Source organism: Passer montanus, unplaced genomic scaffold (assembly GCF_014805655.1).
Source record: "Passer montanus isolate IOZ18808 unplaced genomic scaffold, ASM1480565v1 scaffold2, whole genome shotgun sequence".
NCBI lineage: Eukaryota > Metazoa > Chordata > Aves > Passeriformes > Passeridae > Passer > Passer montanus.
Window position 1 is genome coordinate 10044817 of NW_024366591.1, and position 10520 is coordinate 10055336.

The 10520-nt window shown below is 40.5% G+C and overlaps 1 protein-coding gene across 2 annotated transcripts in view; it reads right to left on the bottom strand.

Annotated features, from left to right (window-relative positions):
- HEATR1 (HEAT repeat containing 1) overlaps positions 1–10520 on the bottom strand; it is a 36634-nt gene that overhangs the window by 24613 nt on the left and 1501 nt on the right. Inside the window, exons 2-12 of one of the 2 annotated variants that reach the window (XM_039707397.1) lie at positions 10165–10342; positions 8222–8438; positions 7200–7341; positions 6584–6685; positions 5540–5680; positions 4825–5036; positions 3590–3723; positions 2788–2896; positions 2305–2415; positions 1738–1855; positions 393–500 (exon numbers count right to left, since the gene is read on the bottom strand). In XM_039707397.1, the coding sequence (XP_039563331.1) occupies positions 393–500; positions 1738–1855; positions 2305–2415; positions 2788–2896; positions 3590–3723; positions 4825–5036; positions 5540–5680; positions 6584–6685; positions 7200–7341; positions 8222–8438; positions 10165–10306 (1536 nt within the window). In that variant the 5' untranslated portion in view covers positions 10307–10342. Of the gene's footprint in view, positions 1–392; positions 501–1737; positions 1856–2304; positions 2416–2787; positions 2897–3589; positions 3724–4824; positions 5037–5539; positions 5681–6583; positions 6686–7199; positions 7342–8221; positions 8439–10164; positions 10511–10520 lie in introns of those variants that run through there. The other variant, XM_039707398.1, reaches the window with a different exon arrangement.

Consider the following 10520-nt stretch of genomic DNA (forward strand, 5'->3'; position numbering starts at 1 on the left):
AAAGGAAAACAGAGTCAAAAGGAAAATAAATCATTTGTCTGTAGAACACTTTACAGGCTTTTAATGAAATATCTGAATTCTAGTGTAAGAGACATGGTAATATCATCTAAATTAAACCTAACAGGCAGACTAACTTCCAATAACAAAAGAAAGAATTAACTAATTTGGATTTTATGAGAATGCAAGCAGCTTAATCAACAAGAACTATATTAAGACTCCAGAATATGGGGGAATGGTGACAGAAGCCTACTGAAAACACCATGAAAAGCAGTAAGGATGACACAGGCACAGTTTCACATACAACTCATCTTCAACTGTTAAGTCTGGCAAACAGCTTTTGGAAGAGATTCTATGTTAAATCAGTTCTGTAAGGGAGAGGTTCAGACACAAACCTTTGAAGTTTCAATAACATCTTTCAAATGCTGAAGAGCCAGGACCCGCACAGCAGGCTGAGGATGATTCAAACTAAGCAGAAGGGAGGTATCAGAGACTTCCAGAAACTGAAATACAGATTTCATAGTGACTCCACTGCATGTTAAAAATATTTTAAATATACATAAGGAAAATTGGAGACATTATTATGGCAATCTTTTGTATCAGAAGAAAACCTGCACAATCAAGACCGAGAAAGTTAAAACTACAGTACAGTGATATTGTATAACTGTTTTAAATTATTAAATTTCTTCACTGTTGCTGACAGTTTTTGGAAAATAGCTTGAAAAGTACAGTAAGCCACAGACACCATTATGTCCTAGAAAAGCATTACACTTATCTAAGGATTCTGAGAAAGCTCTAGTGACAATGTCAGCGTGACAGAGCACAGATAGAAACTGCTAAAAAGGCATCCCTGCTAGTCCAATTGCATGCACTTATCTCAGGAACCTTAAAAGCTGGAAGAGAGTCATATGCTTTTGTTCTGCATGCCTCGGGTTTCTGTTAATCCACTTGTTACTCAGACACAAAATCTGTGCCTTTGTTAAATCAGTACAAAAATACAGGAAGCGCTTCTTTATGTAGTTCATCATGTTTGCCTAAGTGCTTTCAGTCTTTCAACCACTACAAACAACAGCCATAATACTAACCAGCTCAAATAATAAATTCCTTGGCCAGATCTGTTGCAGTAATGGTTATTCTGTGTTAGGCTGAGTTTCAATTGCTCTTCAGAAATGGCACAGGAAGAACTCTGTGGTCACTCTATTCTTCCCTGTTACCGACTGCAAACATTCACAAAATCAGTGCAAGGAAAAGGACCAAGCCATCTTCTCTGAACAGTGATAAAGCTGTTTCTCAGCTTTCCCAAAACAGACACCACTGCCTCTGACAACATCCTTCAGTAAGATGAGGCCTTGCTGGGCACCACTGTGTTGCCACTACTGACCCATAAAGTGTATGTAGTGGCCATGCTTCTAAAGAGAAAAAATATTGGTAGCAATTGGAGCAGGTGGAAACGTATAAATTTTAACCAGGGAAAAAAGCTCACACTTATGAGTCCTTATGATAAAAAAAAAACCCAAAAAAAACTTAGAAGATTGGATAGGTTTTGCTTTACCACAGTTCTGACCAAGTTCCCCTCAAAATATTTAATCAAGTTAGGGTTATTTTTTTTCTTTTATTTTTCTTTTTTTGTGGGAATGGTAGACAGTTTCCTTATAAGGAGGAATAGACAGTAGAATGCTGTCAAAAATCAGCCTTGTGACAGTATAACCATATATGAGCTAGGATCACAATCCTACCTACCTTGTACTTGCCACAGCTTAATGAAAGAGAAATAAATTGATGAAAAAGATTTTGGTCAGCCTCATCTGTGCAATTTTCCAGGTACTTCTCCAACACAGAGTCTAAGGCTTTAGGATATCTGCCAGAAGACAAAACCATCAATACTTTCTGCAGAGGATTATAGAAAAACATGTATTTACAGGAGAAATACAGGGAAAACCAATTCAGGAAACTGAATGCACATGCATTCATTCAAACCAGGTATTTTAAGTGGTTTTGCAAAGGCAATAAACCATTATGTCTTAACACAGATGAATGATATGCAGACCACTAGGACACATAATGAACAGAGAAGGTCATGCTACAAAGTAAAGAGCTGTACAGAGCCAGTAGGTCTGTGTCCATGTATTACAGTGATAACAAAATATGTAAGGACAATCAGTACAAAATTTAGACAGAGACTAGTAGTCAGTTATTTTGTATCTATTTCAGCAAGACTGTTGTGCTTACTACACCCAATAATCCAAGATCTCAGCTGATATCACCATTCTACAGACTGAAGGTCTGTCATAGAAAAATGCAACTTACTTTCTCTCAAGAAGTCGGATGAGAGGAAGGATCTTTTGATTGAGTGCAGCCATTTTGGTGGGATTAGATTCAATCTCTGTGCCACAGGAGATAAACTCTTCAAGAAACTTGCTAAAATTACAAACAAAAGGAAAAGCCACCATGTTTTGCAAACATGAATAGATAGCAAACATTGTCATCTTTTCATTACTGTTATAAAGCAGAGTGCTTAACAGACTAGGATTAATATACATTATTTACTGCAAGCAGAGATTTGCCGCTGGCCTCAAGTTTCACTCTGTCCTACAACTATTCCCACAAATGCTAAATGAATGGCTCTTCTGGGTTACTGAACGTTTAAATATCAAAATCCACATCTGGACTTAACTTACAAACTCATAAAAACATGCTCATGTAATGCTAGTGCCATTGTCAGGAATTATTTATTATTAAACCAGAAGTGACTGCACCACTGCATAGGAAAAAGAACTGAAGTCAACTCACGAAGCCAACAGGGAATCTAAATCCTTTTCCAGTGGTATACTCTCAAGAATAGCTTGAAGATGCTTGATATAAATGTCATTTTCTGTCTCCTCGGATTCTTCTTGCTCCTCTAAGGACAATCATAAAAGATGAACAATAGTTAGAGAACAGCCCCCTCATACTGATCAAAACAAACAGCTTCTATAGGCATCATCCTCTGCTCAACCAAGTACACAGCTTGAAGACCACAGTGTTCATCCAGCACCAACTCTCCATGATCCATTAGCAACACTTTATACCAACGTTGCTAAAATGCCGAAGCCTGGATTGCTGCCAATGAATTCAAGGATGCTTTGGCATGTTCCAGACCTGCTGCTAAATGCTGTGCCAGCAACTTCCCTAGAGCATTCCTTGGTGTGAATCTGGACCTTTTTACCAGCTTTCCCAGTCGTGATTCAGTATTACAAAGTCACAGTGCAAACAGACTTTCTAGCACAGACACAGGCTACAACTGCATGCCAGCCAGCCTTGCTGCCCCAGGCTGTTCTCAAGCACATTTAATTCACTGGGTAAACACAGCTGTCCCCTAATTAAACCACATATGGAGTACATGCAATCTACCCAAGCTTTCACAGTACTACAATACACCTTTAGAAAAAAAAAAAAAGGAAAAAATAAAAGTAAACACACAAAAGCTCAATCAGGTCTTCACAGGTACTGGCACAGTTTCAATGGAAGAAGCAATTACACAGCTGTGACACTTGCCACAGTTATCCATCCTTAAGGCTGATCCAAGTCTTACAAAGAACCTGTGCTAACTTACCTGTATCACTTTTCATGATGGTATGAACAAGGTGAGGCAACAGGTAGCGGAGGAGAGGAGAAATATCATAGCCTGCTGACAGGCCTTGCAAAAGTGTTACCAGTTCTGGGGTTTTGCACAGATAATTGAACGGCCTGCACAATTGAAAGGGGGAATAAAGAAAAGTATGTATGCTTATCTGGGTTTCAAACACTTTCAAAACTATGCAGACTTCACAAGGATTCAATTTTCAGCATCAGGTAACACCCCCATTATAAACAAACAATGAAAAGATTCAAAGAGCTCCACTTAATTCCAGATGCTTATTGGCAAATTTAATATCCAAAAAGAAAAGAGGGTACTGCCTCTTTTGAACACAGGTGCTGCAATGGCACAGTGAACCTACCTACATTTTTTGCAAAGCTGGTAATAAAAGGAAAAATGCTTGTATGAATTGCAGGAAGAGATATCCTCACACTGCAAGGAGCATATCTATCCTCCAGAAGCAGCAAAAGGGATGAGAAGTAATTGTGCAATGACAAATCCTCTGAGGAGAAGCTCTCAGCCCACACAAAGCTTCACCTTGTCTCCTTTTACACCCACCTGGCTGGATGCTGCATAATACACCAACCCCACACCTGCACTTTTTAACCTGTGACAATGTTCAAGCATTTGGAAAGTCATCACTCTGTATATCACTCATAAGATTTTTCCTCTTGGAATACTCCTCTGTCAGCAAGCAAATGCCCTGTATCATGTGGGACTCCGTGTTCACATGCATTTACCAGCAGAAGCCAACTGTGCCAGATGGATGGGGACCTACCACATGAGCCTCCAGGAGAACACCTCACCTGAAGTGAGACCAAACAAGTGGTGGTAGAGAAGCACTTATGCTTCAGGTGTTAAACTACACCAACTCAAAGCCCTTCCATCAAAGGCACAGAACATCTTTGCACTTTCCAGAAAACCTCTTACTTGACAGGGCTCAGTTTTGCACACTGACATCAATCCCTTACTAAGAGAAGTAGCAGAAGCACCAAGAGATGACCAGCTCACACCACTGACACTCCTCTGCTGCAGTGAGCATACAAATTTTCAAAGTAAGCCAAACAAACTTGCAAGCCCTTTGAAATGTCAACTACCAAAACTTCTGACAGGGAAGTATCCCTTTAATGATGAGGATATAAAAATTTCAAATTATCAAAGTGCAGTTTGGAATTTTAGAAAGTGGGAAAATGTGATTTATGTAGACTTACTTTCTTCCAAGTTTATCTCCTTTCTGAGTTTGCAGAAGTAGGTTCAAGCAAGCCAGCCCATCCCTGATTAATGAGGGCATTTTAAATAATGTCTTGCTTATCTGTACCATCAAGGAATGCACCAAGGAAGTCTCCACTGTCACTTTTACTGTCATCTGGCAGATTATCATGTATGTTGCAGCTCTGTAATCCTGTACAGAGGATTTCAAGCCCTAGAAAGAGATAAAGGTGAATTTTTAACACAGAATAACACAAAAGAGTACATTAACATAAAAATAATTTTTATTCTGACATCCACGGAATCCCACTACATTCTTTTCCATGTGTTAATGTTTAAGGTATCTATAAACTCAACTTTAAAGAAGAAAAAGCTATTGTGCAGGGTCCACAGATAGAGAAGAAACATTTAATAACTACTGCTCTGTTTGTTGCCAAAGCAACAACCATGGACAAGAGAGGATATTAAAGCAGGCTGTCTACCCTGACACAATTTCCTCATGGCTTAGCGTGATAAATTGCAAAGCAAAGACACTCTTCAAACCATGTATCCATTTCTCACAGCTCCATTCCTCATGCAGAGTAAAAAACAGTTCTTAAAGTGCTGATCTGAGGTGTGAAAAATGATTATTTCCCATGGACCCTCACCTGCCTGAGGTTTCAAATCAGGCTGAGTGGTACAGTATGTATTACACAGGAGGGAAACAGCTTCACCTACCTTTTGGACATAAGGGAGCAGCAGCGAGACCATAGTGTCTGTTATCTTCTCTGCAGCTCCAAGGGCTGACACAATGGTGGAAGCATAAAACACGAGGAGAACTCTCAGTTGAGCTGTGTTGCCTGGACACTCTGAAAAAACCTGGATCACAGGAAAAAATCGGCTTTTCAGACATCAGGGCAAGTGGAAACGCACATATGGCTTCCCTCAAACCACCAAAATCCTAGAACTCCAGCCTGCAAGCTCCAGCAGCTGCTGCTGGCACAACTGAAGTCACCTCCTCTCACAGCAGCAATCCTCACCAGAGGTTACTGCTCCACCTCACAGACAGGGCAGAGGGAAATGGGTGCCAATGTAATAATCAGAATAAGGCAGCCAAAATCACCTGTGATCCTGGTGTACTGCTCAAGACTCAGAGCTGGACAGCCAAGAAGCTAAATATTGTCATATTTAACACCTCCTTCTACACCTGTGAATAAACTCTGTTACTGTGTCTGCTTTGCTTAGTTTGATAGCAGATGCATCCCAGTTCTCTAAATAATTGGATCTGTCATACATCTTATCCTTCTGAGACTACAGAACTACCCCTCTATTTGACATTAGCTGAAAAAAGCAAAAAAATCTGCCCACCTTTTAAACATCCTCAATTTCAAATTCTCATTAATATTTGAAGACATGTATTTAAAACACCCATGACAACCCCCAGAAGAGACATGGAAATTCAGAGCACAGTTAAAGACTAATAGCAGGAATGAGTTTATGGGAAAAACTAAGACAATTAAGTACCTCGAGGCAACACAGTAAATAATACAGTATGACCAAATTGTTTTGTCATGGCTCATTGGTTCTCAGCCACTTTCTTATAAGAACTTCTGACAGACTGTCATCTTCACAAATTATAATAAAAGAAATCCTCATATTGTTTACTGATAAATTATTTTACTCTTTGATATGTAGTTCAAAATATTAAGAAACAGTACACTACTATAAAAACACGGGGAAGACAAAGTGACAACAAACAATGTTCTAGAATAAATTAACAACCTTCACAGATTTTGCCACCAGCCTGCAGATGAAATCCATGAAATCCAGGTCTTTGTAGCAGTGTGTAATGACAGTACCCCTTGCCAGTGGGACCCCAGGTTTCTTTACATAGTGAAAAAAAAGTAAAGTTAGAACATTCAGAATAAAGTGAAGCACAGAAAGTAAACATACTATAATCTCTAAATTAATCCTACTGATCAGTTAACACCATTGAAACTGAAAAAAATAATGGATTGCCACACACTGCTCTAGAATGTTTTGTGCCTACATTAAGACAGATGATGAAGAAAATTACATTTAACCTACATGCAAATAAACATAAATTTTAGTAACTGATGTATCTTCCTAGCAGTAGCAAATACTTACACCTTAAAAGCGTTCCTTAACTTAGGCAAAACAAATAGCAATTACAGTCAAAGCTTTTTAATATCAACTTCACCTTTAAAGAAAGATAGCAAAAGCAACACGTGGGCATCCAGGCTCCATTCCTGTAATTAAACCTTTTAGCACAGCTCTACAACTAACCACATAAATTGGTGGACCATATTAATAAGCAGAGTAGAAGAGTCAAGATATTATTAAATAAAATCCCTCAAGGTCCTGTTAAGTACTTTACCCGTATTGGATCCATCCAATGCCACTTATGAGTTGGGCTTTTTATATCTAAAAGTTGAATAACTCTCACAAATAAATTAGTCTCATGATATGGCAGAACACAACCAATCAAACTGTCTTGATTGTAGAGATGAATGTGAAATCTAAGGAAAAGAACATACGTATGTAGTTAAAGTATCTGGAAGCCAAAAAGGAAAAAAAGACCCATCCACATTCTTCTCAGAATACCTTGTTTACTTGCTTTTAAACAAGACCTGACATGGCTGTCATACTGACTCAGACCTATGGTCCACCTACAGTCCAAAAACTCAAGGTAGCCTGTGTGTGCTAGAAGAAAAAAACAGTGCTATCATATTTTTTCCCCTAACTATCAACAATTTTAGGTCCCTGGATGACTAAAAATTACCTTACTCTCTTCTGCACAGATCCCAATATTAAACCAGATGTTACAATAATCTAGTATGAATCTCTCAGTATAATACATGCATAGAAAATTGCAATTCAAAGAACCACGTTTCAGGAAAATCACACACTCTTTCAGGATAATAAGTACTGCACTTTCTGTATTTGGATAGGTTAATCTATATAAATAAATGTAACATCACAAAATACTTTATTGTTTTTTTCTTCACACCTTCTTACAAAACCCTGAAATAAGAATAGTTTGGGTTCATGATTCAGTGTTAATATCGAAACTTTGCTATTTTACAAAGCTCACTTCTAAAAGCACAATACAGAAGTGCCTCTCTATGTGCTCTGTAAGATGCCCAGGGCTGGGCAACTTTGGTGAAAATTGCTTTTATATAGAGTACCATGACAGATCAAAATAATCACAGAAATGTATCTAATTGGCAAAGAATAGCATCTGGCCCCATAAGGACTAAGTCTAAATGCACACTATTACCATTCTAACCTATTTTCAGAAAGTTGAAGTAGAATTATTCAAAATTTTTCTCACTGAGAAGAAATAAATCTTGCATTTGTAGCCTTATCTATTGACACGTAAGATATTCAGTAGATTACCTCTGAATCAGCCATTCAAGGCACTTCTGGGCTGGCTTAAGCATAAAGTAGGGGGACAGGTGAATGAGGAACAATGAAATATTCTTATTCAGCTGCTGATTTACTGCTTTAGTCTGAACACTGCGTTCAAGGCCTTTGGATGTGGAACTAAACAAACTGGACTGGAACTCTTCAAATGAAGGATCAATGCCCATCAGTTCTTCTAAGCCAGTGCACCCTGTGGGGAAAAAAACAAAAAAGGAAGGAATGCTTTTAACACAATAGTTTTTGTTCTCCATTCCTACCCACTTACCTCCTCACTGGCATATCCAACTTTTCTGCTATACTGGTATATGTCATCCTCACCAAGCAAACCAAAACAAACAGTAAAGAGGCCTAAGACCAGAACCTTTGATACATTTGAACCATTTCTCAACTGACAAAGAAAAACAACATTAGCAACTATCAGCAGTGCTCTTGCAGCAGTGAAGGCCAGCAGCATCCTGGGTTGTGCTGTCCCTGAGATCTCAGCCAGCAGGCTGAGGGAGGGGGGAACTGCCCCTTCCATTTGTGAGCTGCAGCTGGAGCCCTGGTGCAATTTTGAAGTCATCAGTAGAAGAAAAACATTTCTGGATGGGAGTTCAACAGAGGAAGGCTAGATGGTCTAAGGGCTGGAAAACAACATAAAAGGGAAAGGAGGAACTGCTCAGCCTGGAGAAGAGAGAGTCAAAAGGAAATCTTCCCACTGTCTGCAGCTACTGAACAGGATATAGTGTGGGTTATCAAGGAGATGGAGCCAGACTCTTCTCAGAGATGCACAGGGGAAGGATGTGAGGACACCAGATGCAAGCTGGAACACAGAAAACTCAAACCCAATGTACAGACTTTATTTTTTCTAACAGTGGAGTGATTAAATACTGGGTCAGAGGTCCAAACACTGGATAAGAGACCATAGAAATAAAAACTCCATCCTCAAACTCAGCCAAGCAGTTCTAGGGTAACTATATCAGAAACAGAAAAAACACACTGTGCTGCATCAAAGATATATATCTACAATGCTGCTACTTAAAATGGAAACATAATATCAATCTGCCTGGTTTTAGAAAACAGCTTTCTTATTCAACAGTATCACACTCCTGGATAAAAAATTATGTAAAATTGGGAACGGATAGAGCATAAAGAATTTGAAGGGTGCCAACACAGCAAAGGCTACTGCCACTTCACATTATTTGTGACCATAACGTTACCCAAGAGCAGGGCATCAGCATGTTTTCATGAAACACAGAATTCATGTCAGAAGGCACATTGGGAGATTTCCAGTCCCAGGTTCTGCTCAAAGCAGGGTTAAAAAGGTCTCCAAACTTGGACCGGGTTGCTCAGGGCATTATCCTGTCAGAGTTTTCAAAAAAGTAACTTTTTTTTCCCCCCCAAGCACAATCTCCCCAGACAATCTTGTTAATAGTTTGATTGTCCCCACACTGAAAAAGCTTTTCCTTCTATCCAGTTTTAACTCCTAGTTTTGAACTTATTCCTACTGTCTCCTGTCCTCCTGCCATACACACCTGGTGCATCTTCTGGGAACTTTCCAAAGGTAATGGCAGGCTCCTGTGAGACCCATCCCAAGCCTTCTCTTCTCCAGACTGGATGAGACTAGAGATATTCCTCTCATCAACTCATCATTCCTCTCATCAACTTTCCCTTATTGGGCAAATTCTCCAGTCCCTGAGCATCTTGGGGATCCCTGACTCTTCCCCATCACCTTCCCCTCACATGCCCAGAAAGGCGCTTGCAGAGGCACTGCTCCCTGCTTTTCCCAAGGACTGCAGTGATGCTGACTGGCCGGCAGCTTCTTCAACTATTCTTCTGGCCTTTCTTAAACACGGGTTTGCCTTTCCTATTTATCTTCCTCCACCTGTTTTTTGGAGTGTTTTTAACACCAGTGGCATCTAAGCAGCCAAACTCACCGATGGCAAAAAACGTGTCCCTGTCGATCGTGGCGGCTTCCTTGCAGGTGAAGAGCAGCGATGCCACCTCGCTGCGGTCCAGGAGGCTGGGGTCGGTCTGGGGCAGCGCCAGCCGCTTCAGCTGCTCCGCCAGGGACGTCATGGCTCCGCGTTTCGGGGAAACGGCCTCCTGAGAAAACTGGGGGAAGAAAACCACAGCAGGCCCGCCGATGAAGGAGCCGCAGGCAGCCCGCCGCCTCTCCCGGCCCCGGCGCGCACGTGTGGCCGGGCCGGGCTCGGCGGGGAGGACGGGGACAGAGCCCGGCGGTGACACGTGTCCCGGTCCCTGTCCCGATCCCGGTCCCGGTCCCACCACC